General features: G+C 30.6%; 1 protein-coding gene across 1 annotated transcript; it reads left to right on the plus strand.

Moving 5' to 3' along the window:
• The first annotated feature begins 275 nt into the window (after positions 1-275).
• Positions 276-7,016, plus strand: LOC132939341 (uncharacterized). The gene is made up of 11 exons (XM_061006445.1): positions 276-445; positions 527-594; positions 930-1,201; positions 1,269-1,465; positions 2,209-2,286; positions 3,712-3,801; positions 3,862-4,076; positions 4,858-4,967; positions 5,036-5,196; positions 5,262-5,420; positions 5,483-7,016. The coding sequence occupies exons 2-11, from the start codon at positions 584-586 to the stop codon at positions 6,341-6,343; spliced, it is 2,154 nt and encodes a 717-aa protein (XP_060862428.1). The 5' UTR covers positions 276-445; positions 527-583; the 3' UTR covers positions 6,344-7,016.
• The last annotated feature ends 9,795 nt before the right edge of the window (positions 7,017-16,811 follow it).

Here is a 16,811-nt window from a genome sequence, read left to right on the forward strand (position 1 = left end):
TAATAATATCTTAGTGACTTAGTCTGTGATTTTGATATAAAGAAAAATACATTATTATTAATTATTTTTGCTATTATTATTACTAGTGTTATTATTGACATTGTTTGTTTGTTTCATTGCTTGATTAATTTACATTTTCCAGACGTGCACACACTGATTCTTATCAGGTACTATTTTGTTTACGAAGTTAGTTGTGGTGGTTGTGATTACTGATTATTACCATTGTAATTGGTGATTTTTATTTACCACGATTTAAGATAGTACTATCATCTATTTATCTATTCTGTGGTACTATCTACTATTTACTGTTCCAGTATATTGCTATAAAGTAAAATTGTTCTGTGTTATTACTTACAACTGTAGTATTCGTATATTTAATATTATTGTAGAATCGGAGCATTCAGCATTACAGCATTGTGAAAATGACAATATATAATTATAAATAGTAAATTTCCAAACATTTTTACAGTTTACTAATATTTGATCAGTAACAAAAGTTGTTTTTACGAGGGTTTTTATATTTCAGAGCAAACTGTTAAATTCAAAACTGGTTCACTGTTGTTAGAACAGAACAAAATTAATTATGTCGCCAAAGTAAGTTTAAGACATCATACATTATGTACCTATGAAGTGTATTTATTTGTATAACCATGGGAAAACATTTGGTTGAATCTTTTATTGTTTTATTTTTAGACTGGGACTAGCATTATCTAAAGTAAAGTGTTACCCGCGTGCCCACACCCCATATCTATTTGGAATTGGGGGATATTGAAATGTTTGCTTGACTTGACCCCCTAAAGCCCCTCACTGATTATTGCTGATGTGTGTAAAGTACACCAATTGTCATCTTGAAGTTTATGTCCACAATCAATGTTGAACAGTTAAAAATCTATGTTAGCGTTATTAAATTTTATTTGTTTGTATTGCAGAAAACGACGTGGAGGTTCAAGAGGTCGTGGTAGAGGTATATCAAAAAGAAGAGGCCCAAAACCACGTCAACCTATGTCTCCAGACACTGCCACTGCAGATGATACCGATGCTGAGGGTACATCCACAGATGGTAATGTGTCTTTCAAACAGGTGATGTCACCACCACATTCACCATCCAGGAAAAAACATGCTGACTACAATGAAGAAAGAGAGCTGTCGTTACCTCGACTAAAACCTATTGTCATTCCAGAAAATTCTACCTTTCTGTCATGTAAAAACAAAACCAGGAAATTTTTGTTATGCTTGTAGGTATCTTATAAATATTTTTGTTGTTTTAGTGCTGAGCCGGGATATCAATTCTGACTATATAATGACGGATGATGAATTGGACCATGTTCAATGGGATCTTGAAGCAATGTTGACTAATGTTATCATTCGCAGAAATACTATAAGAGACGAACTAAGCACTTTTGCATCGATGCAGTTTGCTCGTTCCTTACATAGGATGGCTAAGAACCCCAAACTTCCTACAATTGTAAGTATATGTGCTGTGAAAATTGTATTAATTATTTAGTAATATTGCCTAAATAATCATACCTAATATTTATTTTAAGGAATATTTATTTTTATTATTTATTAAGAATAATAGGCTTTTGCACAGAATGTTCGAACATCATATAAAGTATGCAATGTTTAATATTACAATTATTTAAAATTAAAATATATAAAACAATTTTTTGGTGTACGTCTTAATATCAGCACCACGTGAAATTGAAGGCGTTCAATGTGGATGCTTTGAACGCTTTAAATGCTGTCGCATCGTTTGTCTTAGTGCTTTGAACGCTCAGACTACATGATGTCACGGAAAATAGGTGTTATGTTGCTTATTCCACCGAGGAAAACATAAACTCTATTTCCCAAACACTCAAATGTAAAATTATAAGAGATAAAACTATTATTAACTCACAATAATTGGATAAAAAACTTAACAAATACAAAAACAAATGTATAAAATAAAAAAACCTCTGATAACCAGCATAGTGATAACTGATAACGTCTCAACGCTCACGCCATAAATATTTGCGTTTGTCTATAGGCCTGTGAGTGTTCATGTTTAAACAAACTGTTCAAAGCTTATACAATAAGCGTAAGTACTGAAAGTAAATAAGCACCCATGTCAAACGCACCCATTGAGATGCCAATACCTGAAATGCATTTCTAGGTGTCAGAAAAAAACTGGAGGTTTTATTCTATTTTTTTAATTTTTAATTTTTACAGAGACCAAGAGCAGCTGCAGAAATATCACCCGTGAATGAATGTCGTAAGATGAAGGTTGAATTTGATCCTACTAGCAAAGTAATTATAATGTATGATAAATGTAAACTGCTCAAGATGACAAAAACTGTCTTTACTTAGACCAGTGGTGTGCAACCTTTTTTGATTCACGACCCCCAAAATGATTTACTTTGATAATATGACCCCCCCCCCCTTCCTACCAACATTTTGTAAAAGTTTAATATATAATTACTTAATAGTCTTAATGTATACAAACATTTTATTCATATAAATTAAATCGTTAATTTTAGGCAGTTTTAATATTTCTTTAATTTAATTAAACCAAAACATAAAAAAAATACAAAATTTACTGAAATTTATTATAATGATAATCAACATTTTAATATTTTTAAAATCATAAAATTACTATTTAATTATTTTAATGAGAGGCCTGAGCTTGCATTGTAGACATGATTGATTCTATGTTTGGTTTTAGATTTGACACTGCTACTCTTAAATCAGCTTCAACATAAATTAGTTGATGCAAACGGTTTTTTGGAAGCTAAAACTTCTCTGTGAATCATACAATGGTTAAACACTATATTTGAAGACACTTCTAGAACTTAAGCTTTAAAACCTTTTTTTGAACCAGTAAGGGCAGGTTAGTGCATATTGACACACACATTGACCAGGGAATTTCATTAATTTCTAAAAAAATTGCTTATGAGAACAAAAATATCATTTCCAGTTGTACGTTCTTCTAATGGTTAACAAAATAAAAAGTTTTCTTCAATTTTATCTTTATAAATATATATAACAAACACAAGAAGTTGAGCAAGGTTAGTTGTTATATCCGTAGATTCATCTAATTGCATTGCAAAATAATTCCCTCGTAATATATTTAAGAGTTGTGATTTTATATTATCAGACATAATTTTAATTCCACGTGACACAGTATCTCTTGATAAGGGAATCATCTTTATACAATATTAAAAGTATTAGTTTAAAATAATCTAAAATACAAATAGTTATTATAAAGTATAAACTATACAAAATAATAAGCATTAATAGGATTACCTTAACGGTTCGTACATGACTATTAGACCATTTCATAATAACCGTGAAATTAAATTAAATTTAAAAATAACCCTTATACTGCGTGTTTCAATAGAACTTGTTATCGCAACATTAAGATTCATTTGATGTAAAATTATTGGCGATCCCCAGGTTGACTTAGACCACTGACTTAGATACACATCCCCACCTATAAATTAACTTACACCCCAATAATTAGTACAGGCTGATGTGATACGACAGCTATGCAAAAACAATACAACCAATGATTGAGTGCCTACATGGTTTGGCTCCTCAATCTGCATGCATGTGTGTGGTTCACTATTAATATAATGAATAGAGTATATACTAACCTATCCATTTAATGATATTTATGTATAAAACACTTTAATAGTATAAAATAATTGTTTAATTTGAATCAATTTGTTTTAGGAGTTGCCACCAAGCAAAACTGAATCAGCAAATAAATTTTGGTCCCTTGTTGAACCATATCTGAGTCGTGTAAAGAAAGAAGATCTTAAAGTAAGAGTATATATTTTTTTATGTTATAATCGTTTGATCTTAATGTTATATTATTTACAGTGGTTAGATGATCTAGTTAAATCGTATTGCACCAGTAAAAAATTGTATGAAATACCACCTTTGGGTGAACATTATGCGAAAAATTGGGCTAAAGAAGAGCTAGAAATGCAAAAAAACCAATCATCATGTTCTCCACGTCCGCCTAAAAAACTTAAATTCGCTGAACGTATAGCACCCGATGTTGTAGAACTAGTGGATAAAGCTAATTCTGCTATGTAAGTTGAATCTTGATGTTAAATTGTTGGTGTATATAAATAATATTGTAGTTAACATTTGTATAGGATAACTTTAATTAATTCATTATACACGGTGTAACAGAAAGAACTCACTTTTTGTTCTAATCAATGTTTTAAAATTTTTTTGTTTATATATAATTTATAGCCACTTGCGCTACACATGTAAAATTCCAAACTGCAACTGGTCAACGTATAATATGGGAAACTAGTATTTAGAAATAAATTATGTATTAATAACGTTCACCGGTGGTCCTAATTTTTTAAGTTACTAACTTTAAATTAATATTGGATGTTTTAATGAATCAAATCTTCATAAGTATTTCAATATTTGAATTTACAAAATATAGCAATAATGAGTAAAAATTACTTGCAGTTATAAAAAATAATATTCCAACTTTTTAGATTTCTAAATCTAGTCTAAAATTATCTCTATTCTCTAATATAGTATGTTATCACTTATATTTAAATGTCAATATTATATTAATAACTTACTTGATTTTATATTTACCACTAATTTAATTCTTAATTACAAAACTATTAATGTACAAGAGCAAGTTAGCTGTATTCTTCTTCTACATTAACATAAAATAATTTGTTAAATAACACAAGATTCATAGGAATAAAACTTTTTTCTCCTATATTTATAAATAAATTATTATTTTAAAAATCATTAATTTTCAATTATAGTTTTTATTTTATGAACATCTCTCTTTAACACGTGTACCCTTAATTAATGTTTGTTTTTATTCAAATATTACAGAAATGATGGTAATGTATACACACCAGTTTATCAAAGAGTTGTAACAGCTCTTATGGATCATTCAAATATGTCTTTAGAGGATGCAGAAGAACATTTTTCAGAATTTGATGGTGAATTATTTACTTTAATACTCTCTCATAAAAAATAATTCATAACAATTTCTCGATCTTATTTTAAGACGTTGAAGAAAAACCACAAGAAATGAGTAATGTTTGTAAGGAATTTTATGCAGAACAAAATGTCAAGAAACAATTGCATAAATTGGGGCTCATGGGTCGTAATTCTAAACAGGTACCATCACCGGAAGAAATGCTACCTTCTTTGACTATAGCTGATGAGGTATTTATAATCAAAATGTTTTTTTTAATTTATATTTTATATTAAGGATAAACTCATTACTTTAGGAAAATGACGAAGTTCTAGAAGAATTAGTCAAGTGTGATAATGCATTAGCTCAGTTAAGAGAAATGAACAAGAATCACTTGACACATTTATTAGGAAGATGTCGTAAAGATTATTATCAACAAATTATAAAAAATAAAATTGAAAAAGTAAATAACGAGGTATGTTAAATGTACGTACCAAATATTTGGATGTTAAATAATAGGTAGATGTTTGTTTTTAGATTTTACATTTTAAAAACCAGCAAAATGAATCATGGACAAAGGAAAAGAAAATTGCTCAAATGGCTGAAGAAGATGATGAGCTGCATTTTTTATTAAACCAACGTGGCACTTTACTTGGGCAATTGCAATCAGTGGCAACTGAGTCCTTATACTTAAGCCCATTAGTTTCAGATGATTCAGAATCTAGTTATGAAGACTGTGAACCATCTAATGTACATATTAAAACTGAACCATCTGAAAATGATACTGACGTAAAAATGGATGATCAAATAAATTATGAAGAAGGCTGTCATGCTGAAGAGCACGTTGAAATTAATATTAAACATGAAATTGTTGATGACAGAATGGACTTTGAAGAAGCTAATGACATCGCAAAGAATAATGATGTAGAATATGATGAACATGTTGACAACGCAGAAGTTTTTACTGAAGAAATAGAAATAGAAAAAACTGTAAACAAAGAAAATGAAACAGAAAAGGGTGATGAAGGCAAAATTGACCAAGAGAACCAAGAGGATCAGACAGAGGTGCAAACAACAGATGTTAACGTCAATCCACCTGTTATGATTAAACAAGAAGAGGATAATTGTTCAGAGAAATTGTCTATTGAAAGACGGCGTAAGAAGCCTAAAAAAGGAATCTCAGAAAGTGAACAGACACCTAAAATTGAAGCAAGAAAACCGATTAAAATTAAACAGGAACCGGCTGATTCTGATCTTGAATTAGATCCTTCGGACGATATAACTGATGGCGTTAAAAGAGAACTTCGGCCTCGAAAGTTAAATGAGCCGCATATTTATTTTGAGCCATATGATGGATCCTCAAGTGAAGGGAGTGATTTTACTGATCTGTCGGATTGATATTAATACCAAGCTTGCAACAAGTTGTACACTAACAACTTAAGTATAGGAGTGGTCTCACTATTTATAATTTAAAAATTTAAGTCTGATTAATTTTTTCATCTTTATAATTTGTACCCAATGATATTATATTGTATCAGAGTATAAGATAAGTTATATAACTTAGAAATAATAATTAATAAGAGATAGAAATGCAATGTTTTTTTTTTCAATTGTATCCACATACAAGAGGCACATAGATTATTATGTATAGCTTCTAGATTCATGTGGTCGGTCAAGTACATTATCCATTAATCATATTTCGTAATTATATAAGTTTCTTTCTGTTTTTAAAATCAGCCAAGTACTCCAAGAATAAGTTGAATTGTATTAATCATTAACAAAAATATTTGTGTTTAAGTTTCATTTATTAATATTTAGTTATACTTATGACACTTAAACACTTAATATCACGGTAGACTATAGGTAGACTATAATCTACCGTGCTTAATATTAAATCAAACATGTATTATTATACCCTTTTTACATTTATATACCTAATTGCATTTTAATTTTAATTTTGTTTTTATTTATATACTTTATTCTTAGTTAGCACTATGCAAGTTCATTTTTTAATGAAAACATTATATACATTTTTTCTTGTTATAAATAAAGTTTCAAAAGACTATACAAATTGGTACAGAAAAATAAAATATTTTAAAGCAATGACTTATAAATTATAATATTATACTATAAGTAGTCAACTATTCCTACCCGGGTTTGTTTAGAAACGTACTTGGAGGCGACCAGACTTTGTTGGGGGATGATCAGGCAACGTCTGTCTGTCATAGTGTCATCCCTCATCAATTAAACTAACTGCATACCTGCCATATAATAAAACCGTGTTCCTGTGGACTCATTGGCTTTCGAGAACGACATAATATACTATATTATATATAGGGGTTAAAGTTTGGTACGTATTATGTATCTATACCAGGGGTCGATCTTTCTAGGAATATAGGTCGATCGTTATAAAAATTAATTTTACCATTATCGGTTAATCATAATACATAGTCAGAATTATTGTCAGTTATAACTCGACCGTCAATTAGTCGTCACGTGCAAGTGTGCAACGCGTATATATTCCGTATATTTTCGTTAATAAGTTCCAAATTTATTTAGAATTTACAATAAATAAAATGAATTAGTAATTTGGATTTAAGTTTAAGAGCAGCTGTTTCTAATTATATACCACAATTCTCAAAACTTGCAGAAAACCAATGCCAGTTATCACATTAATAAAATAAAATCACATTAATTAAATAACAATATCAGATTTATACAAAATTTTTTTTTTACTTTTTCTCGTGTATTAAAATATTACATTATTATTATTATTATTATTATTATGAAGAAACAATAAATATTTATTCTTTGGAGCATAGACCTTTTTTTTTTGCTCATAAAACAAATCTCTTCCTATAAACCTAAATTCTCCTGGATGTCGATCAACTGGGACTAAAAAATTCAAATGTAGCTCACTGGTTTGAAAAGGTTGGCGACCCCTGAATTCTGTACCAAGAGACCATCAAGTGTTTGTGAATCATAGTTAGATGAATATAATAATGTAATATTTGTTTGTGCACCCAAAGTATAAAATTATAATTTGTTTAGTAGTAATATATTAATAATATATAATATTTATAATAGGTATATATATATGCAGCCTCAGCATTTATAATACTTAAAAAAATGTCCTACTGTGTGTGATCTAATTTTGACTTGAAATTAATCTTATGTTTTATCATACAATCATGATGTTCCTACAGTGGAATCATTTAACAATTAATTCAAGGCTGCTAAAGTACCTAGCTGTTTTACGGTTGCAATATCTTGTACTTTTTCATTTATTTAATTTTTAACTTTTTGAATTTTGTTGATACTCCATTGTATAGGTAGGTACTAAGAATTTAAAAAAAAAAACATAATAAGATTTATTTATTTCTGAACACTAATAAATTATAATTGTTATGCTTGGACCCTATATATATAAAGTGTCTAGATGATATAATACATAAATCCAGACTTTGAAGTATTAGTAAAATAAAAAAAGCCCCATCTAATTATTATGATAGGAATCTTTTGCATTAAAAACATTGATGACAAATATAAAAAAAATGGGAAAAGTAAGCAGAACTTGCATGTGGACAGAAAAACTACTATTTTGATTGCAGCCTTTTTGAAATGAGTTATTATTTTGAATTTGTCATTACCTAGTTTCTAAATTAATATATATTATGGTTGGTAGGAAATTTAGTTAGGTACCTACCTACTCTGAGAATTTATTTTTGTTGAAATAATTTTTGGTTTAATTTTTCATTATTCGAAGTGACGGTATAGGGACATAATGAAAAAAGTATGCAAGTATTACATGCAATTACTCTGATGTGGGCATAGTAGTTTTTGAATTGAGTAGGTGAAGTAGGAGTTGGGATGAATGTGTTAAATTTGAATTCAATGTATTAAATCATTGCATACGAAAAACGATTTTGAGCGGAGACGGTCTTTTAGTTTTACTAAGTAGGTATTTTTATTATATGTATGTGACAAATATATTATTTTAATATATATTAGATGATTACATTATTATAAATTATAATATACTAGCTGACCCCGTTCACTTCGTTTCCCGTTAAAAATGCCAACTCTATGACTTTCATAAGTAAAAGGCTCGAGCTATCATTGTTTAGACTCTATACGTTGATTGGCCAGTGAGTCAAGTGAGTCAATCAGGACACGTTTGACTATAATATTATACAATAGCCATCCCGCCCGCAAGTGTAGTTTATTAATAGGTAGGCAATCTACCTGTGATTGCGGACCCCATGGAGTGCGTACTTAAATATATAATTTAACTCTAAGGTACCTCTCAAAGTTATTCCAAGGTTATCGTTTTTACTTAACTGCAGGTGGCAAAACCAGTTTATTCTTATTTTACCCCTATTTCACCCCTTAAAGTTTTAATTTCGTGACAAAAAAGTAGCCTATGTCACCCGGGAATAATGCAGCTTTCTACTGGTGAAAGAATTATCAAAATCAGTCAAGTAGTTTTTGAGTTTTTTGCGGACAAACAAACAAACGCCGTCTCTTCATATAATAAAAAAGTATACCTAGGTAATAGTAAGATAACTTAAGACAAATGTTTAACTGTCCAAACGACCAAACTATCCTTATAATATTAAAACATTATACCTATATTGAATATTCTATAATTTATAATATATATCGCTACAATATATTATTTTATTTGGAAAAAAAAATAATAGCAGGCCGGTTACAAAACGCTTGTATTTTCTTTGTTGTCCTGGAGACATTCGCTGTATAATATATTATAATAATAAACACCTGTTTTAGTTTTATTAACGTTTGTATTTTGTACCGACCATTTGACATTTGCTTATAAATAATTATAAATAATAACAATTTATCTACTCTACCATGGAACATTCTCGACAGACGATGCGAAATGGATTTGGCGGGGGAGACGATACGAGAATGAACTTGATCATAGCCGCGGCCACGGAGTTTGTCGACGACGTTTTGGATCAGGTTCGTCTGATTTTGGAGCCGAGCGATCACTCGATGAGGCGTACTGTGGACGACAACAGCTTGGTCGAAAGAGATAGATCGTCGATCATCGATGAATCATTAGAAATCTCGCCAAGAGGATTGATCGACAGGCTGTTTGACGAGATTGCAGTAAACTCCGCTGTGGAACGGATGCATTGGTCTGAGTCTGTGATTTCAGACGACAACCACGACGACGATGACGATGCAGAAGGCATCCTGCTGCACCTCTCGGCCTCTGCTGCAGCTGCGGCTCATTTCGATTCCACTAGAGAATTAGTAGCAGTGAGCACTAGGTATTTTCGTGGAGATCGGCCGTCCCTGCAGCAGGACACGGGAGTGCAGGTAAGTATCGCCGGCACAGATCAGGTCAACGAGACAGGCGTCGAGAAGCGTCCTAACCCAATCGAACCGACGCCGATGACATCGCTCCGGATCGGATTCCAGGTACCCGAAGAGTCCCCGACTTCGTCCGCGGACAACGACGAGAAAATTTGGGTATCCGACCGGAATCAGACGTTCAGGCCTTTGGAATCGCAGCCAAATCATCCGTCTGCAGACGAGAGGCGATCGTGGTCGTCCGCGGACGAGGAGGAGACGATGGTCGTCTTGGCTGGTACCGTTGAGGCTGCAGGTAGCGATATAGAGGAAGTGGTCATCTGCACTGAGCCGACGCCAAAAAAACGTAGGTCGTTCCTGTCTGCCCTCGGGAAGCGTATTTTGAGTGCCGGCAGAAAGTTGTGTTGTTGCGGCGGCGGTCGACGTGTACGTGTCGAGCCGTTGGAATGAATGTTTAAAAGTTATGTTGTGGGTGCAATTACGACACCATGGAAGCCGTTTATACATGGATACCATGTGTTATCTCGTTTGCACGCGTTTTTTGAGAATGACGATAAAGACGCATTAACGCTCAGAGGAAAATACGATACCTACGTTGTAGATATAGTGTTTTCGTCCACTACAGCTGGTGGCTCCATTTTCGGAAGCCGTGGTCAGCAAGTGAAAATAATTTTGTAAAAAAATAACCACCACATCCGGTCAAATTCTGGTCGTACGTATACGTGTCGATTTTTGGATATCCGCACGTGGAGGATCCACCGAATATCGGACGACAAAATAGCATCACACACGCCTACATTTAACAAGTATAATAATCGTTGTCAACCAAAGCACTTATCACCATCGTCACTTATCACGCATCTGCACTTGTAAATAATTATTACCTACTTATTGTTCCAATATTATGTTTTTTGTATCACTACTTTTTTCTATTATCGTTATTTCATATAATAAAAAAAATATTATTGTAAAAAATTGTTTATTTAGGTGTTATTAAAAATTAATCAATTTAGGTAATCTTAACTAGAAAATTATTCGCTATTTTAAAAAAAGTCTTAAAAAGTCTTTGATACTTCAAAATGCATATATTATATGTTGTGTATTTACTACACTCAATTTTTTTTGGTAATTTCATTAATAACAACTTATTATGAACTTTGATTACATTTTCAAACAATCAAGGTTTTCAAATAGTATTAATTCTAGAAAAGAGATTGAAAATATCAAGCGTCAAACATTTATAAATAGCTCAAAAGAGTCGAAATATTTTGAAATTATACCAAGTATTTATATAAAATGCCAATATAAACATTATGTAAAAAATTCAAGTGACTGATTCAGTTTTGAATTACAACAAAATAAGAATTCGTTAATTTACGGGCAAAAACAATGCCAAATGTCAAAAACAATTTTAAATTCAAACGCTCATAAACAAATATTTTCACTTTACGGTTTCCAGTACACTTTATTTTTTCGTTTAAGTTACTAAAATTATTATCACATGTTTTTAATAGATATTTTAATATTTGTATGAAATTATAAATAGTTAAATGGGGGATAACGATTTAAGTTTTTTTTGTAATTAAAAAATTGTATTAGTTGGTACCACGGTTGTAGATTTACAAAATCTTAAACCGTGGTTGGTACTTGGAACTTGGGGGTTGAAACATTTAAAGTATATCAAATGAAACGATTTCGATAAAAATGTATTCAACCTATAGGTAATAGTATACTATTTTTACTAATAATAAAATTAATCACTGTAATATCATAAAATATGCTTAGTAATATAGACTGACAGCCCAATAATAATCAATAATATCATTGAATTCAAATTTAACACATCTATTACAGTCACCCCACTACACACTTACCGTACAGCAGGGTGGTATCTACACGCCCACACTTTTTTTTAAAAGTTTTCTCCCCCTAAAAGTACCAATTGGATCCACTTTGCTACCAGAAAAGATAGTGAAGGACTTTTATTTTTTTCTACAATAAATAATCTGTATTCTAATGAGTAAAAAAAAAAATGTATCATTATAAAATCATTACATTCATTTCTCCGTTCAGAATCTAATACTATACGGTTGAACGATTAACGTCCAATTCAACTTAAAGTTTTCTATTAAATATTATAAAAACAAATTGTGTTTGGCTTTATATTGTTGTCTCTATAAACAAACGCGCAGTGAAATATAATAATATACGCAATAACTAAAAACAGACATTGAAACATAAACAATTATTATTGTTATCTTAAGTTTTTGCGTCCAAACGGAGTTCGCACGTCCATTTGTACCAAACCGTCAAATATTATATTATATAATTTTGTGGTTACGGTACGGTAGCACACTCGCTACGTAGTCATTTGCCTGGCCCATAGCAATAACTTATTTTGCTAAAATGTAAAGAGAATACTATACTACATGTCTACATTACTATACCTATATGTTTAATCATTTATACAATATTTGTAAATTACTAGCTGTATGTACAGTGTGAGCTACGCACCTACCAATAAACTGTCCTGCTCTTTCCTCCATTCGAACAAATTTAAACTACCCATTTTCTTCTCTCCGTTTTAACTTTTCCCATACGTAGGTGCCAAATATGCCTGTGCAGCTATATATGCTTCTTCTAATAATGTCAACCTAATCAAGCCGGTCGGCGTAACTAAAGTAAGCCACGAGGGTACCCGCTATAAGGACTGACCGCCTGCAGGGTGGGTTGACGATACGAATCGACGGATCAGATGATGTTCAAAACGTCCCACAGGCCAAATTTACCATCGCAGCCGTGGCACTTGACTGTAGTATATATATACACAAGACGAACCGACGAGGCAGTGCCTAAAATTCACGAATTATAGACCTAGTAGCGTGCAAAACCGAATGAAAGTATACTGATTCACACAATTTTAGACTCAGTCGTCCAGCAGACGTCCATCAGCCGATTTCCATCGCTCGCGACTAGTTCCGTCAACCCGGACGTTGATCATTTGATTATTTTTATAAAAATCAATATTGTTTTTTTACAGCCACTTTACTTCAACAGTGGCCAGAAAAAGAAGTATTCATATAATATTAATTATTATTTTTGAGTGTCAGTCATAATATTTAAGTATAATAATATAGTGATGCAACTTGTACATTATGAAAGTGATGTATTTGTATTATAAATGAACCAAATCGTTTTGGAGGTGTACATCAATAAATAATATTAGTGATAACTAATAAGTCTACATAACTAAATAAATGTTGTTTATTAGGAGTATAATATTATACATAACAATGAAAAATAAATGGTTTTTGCTAATCTACAGTGTAAATAATTGTAGTAGCTAATTAAATTGTTTTTTCTCTACATAAAAATAGCTTATTACGTCATATTTGTAAGCAGAGGTCACTAAATACCATTTATTTAATAAATACCTATTTCATACATAATATAATATCTACCTATACCTACCTATGCCTATTTTTATTTTTATTCATCTTATATCTCATCTCTCATTATAGTACCTATAATAGTTCGTATTTACTAGATAAAAAGTCGTATCTATAGAATTTTTTTTAGATAGGTGTTGTAATTTTAGTTTATTTATTAAATAATATATGACAATCATCATTAAAAAAAAAGTAGGGCCGGGATTCCAGAATCCAGACGACTCTATTATGGCATCATTGACTCATGTCCCTTATATTCAGTCTATATACTATAGATGCCTAGTCATACATAGGTACATCACATTAAATACTTTTTAGTATTTTAAATATGTTACCGGTAAATTCTACCATTTTTTTTTTCTTACCAATTTCAAATAACTAATAGTTTGCGTCAAGCTTGATGTATAAACTACAATGATGATATATGCAAGAGTCTAATATAGCCTATAGGTAAACTAATATTGAGTGAACAAACAAATACTAAGCAAAATAAAATATTTTTATAAACAAATCGAATGTTAATGCTTTTTTTAGGTAGGTAGATACTATAATAAAGTTTATTATAATAAAATTGTATGTATGTTTCCATATGTTGAATTGTATAATATGTATTATATTTCTCTGTAATTTAATATTATGTTATTTTTACCTAATTTTTTTTCTTATCTTATTGGTGTTTTAATAATATTCATTGTAGACGATGTATTGCCATCATATAGAAATTTCAATTTATAATTAAGTTTATCAAATTTAACAATATTGCATAAGTAAATTATATTAATAAAAAAAAATAAAAAAAAATTTCGTCAAACTAGGTACTATATTTTTAATAAAATAAGGAATGTATTGGTTGAACGTAAAGATATTTTCTTACAATGTATAATACTATTCCTAAATTATAATATCATTCTGTGGAAATAACATTCCGTATACAAATAATATTCCAATTTTTTTTCCTGTTATGTATTTTTTTGATTTAAACCCCTCCCTCCAAACTTTCAAGGAATACATACCATCAACGAGTTTCCATTCATGAGCATTACTTTGATGATTTACTAGCGGTCATCATATAACTATTGCTTTAAAGTTTAAAATAGAATGCTTACCATAATTTATATAGGTTTGGAGTTTTTTTCAAGCAGTATTTGAATTTTACATTTATTTCATTTTGAAAATGTAATTTCATACATATCTTTATACAGTGACGTAATTTGGTAATGTTTGTGAGGAGGGAATTGAAACATTTACCCCCCCCCCCCCCCACACACACGCGCCCACACTCAACACAAAATGTTGGTTTGTATCATAAAGACCTCTCAGTCCAACTGTTGTGATTTGTAATCTGTATAATGTAAATATAGGTACATGTATAAATGCATGTATACAATAAAATAAATAATTACATACTATACATATTTAATAAAGTTTTAAAAAATACTTTTTCGAGTAGATTTGTGAGATAATCTGCGTAGACGTAAGATACGCCTACGTAAAATTTCGAACTTCAAAAGGTTATAACTTTGGAACTAAGTCCTACCGATAAATTCTAATTGCACCATTGTACTTAACACGTTGAAAAATATAGATTTCTGAAAAACTAAACTGCATTTTCTATGTAGATTCGTGGAACATTCCACGTAGGTATGGGTTTCCGAAAAAAATGCCCAAAAGTTGAACTAAACTGCATTATTTCAATACATTTGTGCAATATTGCAATAGTGGTTAGTGTTTATTACGAAGCAATATTATCTTAGTTACAGCTACCATTTGGGTATTTATTTGTTGTTTCTATAAAATATACTATACAGACATACAGTAGTACAATAGTACTTATAAATAATAATATTTATACAATTAAATAAGTAGATAACCATGGTTTATAAGTTTAAAAAAAATAATTCATTGGTGGGATACGACCCTCAAATCTCCCCTACCCCGTAATTACCCGCCCCCCACCACTGTTGCTATATACAGACATATAGTCATACAAGTAAACCTATGGGCTATGATTAACTATAACTATATTAGGTAGTTAATTATAATATGTCTCTGAGTTGCTGACAAACTATTTGACCCATAATCAGATAATTTAGATTATAGACCATAAAGGTACCTAATTAAAACGATGATAATATATTAATATTATACAGACACGAGACATTCAGTCATAATATTATAGTAGTATAGTTTCAGCGCGGGAACCTTAGATTATCGTTATTTCCTGACTTTGACATAATATTTATTAATTTAAAATACATAATATAAAATGTGCCTATGTAACATTTTTGTGCCCATAGTACATTCGTAATGACTAATTTTAGAAGTGTAGTTTCACTAATAATTTGTTTAGGTTTTTAAAATCTTTTATCTATAGGTTAAATTTTTTTATTTTGTCATGTAGTGATAAATACTTTTATAAACATTTAGTGATATAAGTTAGAAACTTCATGATAACTACCTGAAATCACGAAAAACGACTAAGAACATTTGACCGGTGAATTATGCAGGTTTGCACCGTATTAGCATTATTATTTTTTGCAAGACTATATATAGGACATAGGTACATACTCTAAAATTATCTGTTGCGTTATTCATGATTAGCCATCACACGGACTCAAACAACAGACGGCAACAGTGTAAGCCGAATTATACAAACACGCATGGGCTTATATACAGAGTGATTCACTGATTTGTCCTCGTATAGACCCGCCCACCTGCAGGAGCCAACAATTTGTGTATTATGTGTATAGTGTATAGTGTATACTCCTTTACTACTCTACCCGCCTCTCACCTATACCTTAAAATACGCATATAACTGTTTGAATATTTAATAGAAATTGTTAATTCAAATTTTAAAATATTTACATATTATATTAACTTTATAACTGAACTGCAGATAATATCTAATTGTTGAAAAAAAACAACAATTTTAGTTTTTCTTTTTTAATTTGTGAAGTACCTACTATATTATAATACGTTTCCAAATAGAATATTCAAAACGACTACTAAATGGAGAAAACCTGTTATCGAGGGGGACAAACTTGGTGAAACACTCTGTATATATATAATACATT

The sequence above is a fragment of the Metopolophium dirhodum genome, chromosome 2, assembly GCF_019925205.1.
Source record: "Metopolophium dirhodum isolate CAU chromosome 2, ASM1992520v1, whole genome shotgun sequence".
In the NCBI taxonomy this organism is placed as follows: Eukaryota; Metazoa; Arthropoda; class Insecta; order Hemiptera; family Aphididae; genus Metopolophium; species Metopolophium dirhodum.

What these genes read in the sequence shown, in the direction of transcription:
- LOC132939341 (XM_061006445.1), top strand. An exon ending in CTTTGACTATAGCTGATGAG is followed by an intron (nt 5,197 to 5,261) that starts GTATTTATAATC and finishes TCATTACTTTAG; the next exon opens with GAAAATGACGAAGTTCTAGA. An exon ending in TTGAAAAAGTAAATAACGAG is followed by an intron (nt 5,421 to 5,482) that starts GTATGTTAAATG and finishes GTTTGTTTTTAG; the next exon opens with ATTTTACATTTTAAAAACCA.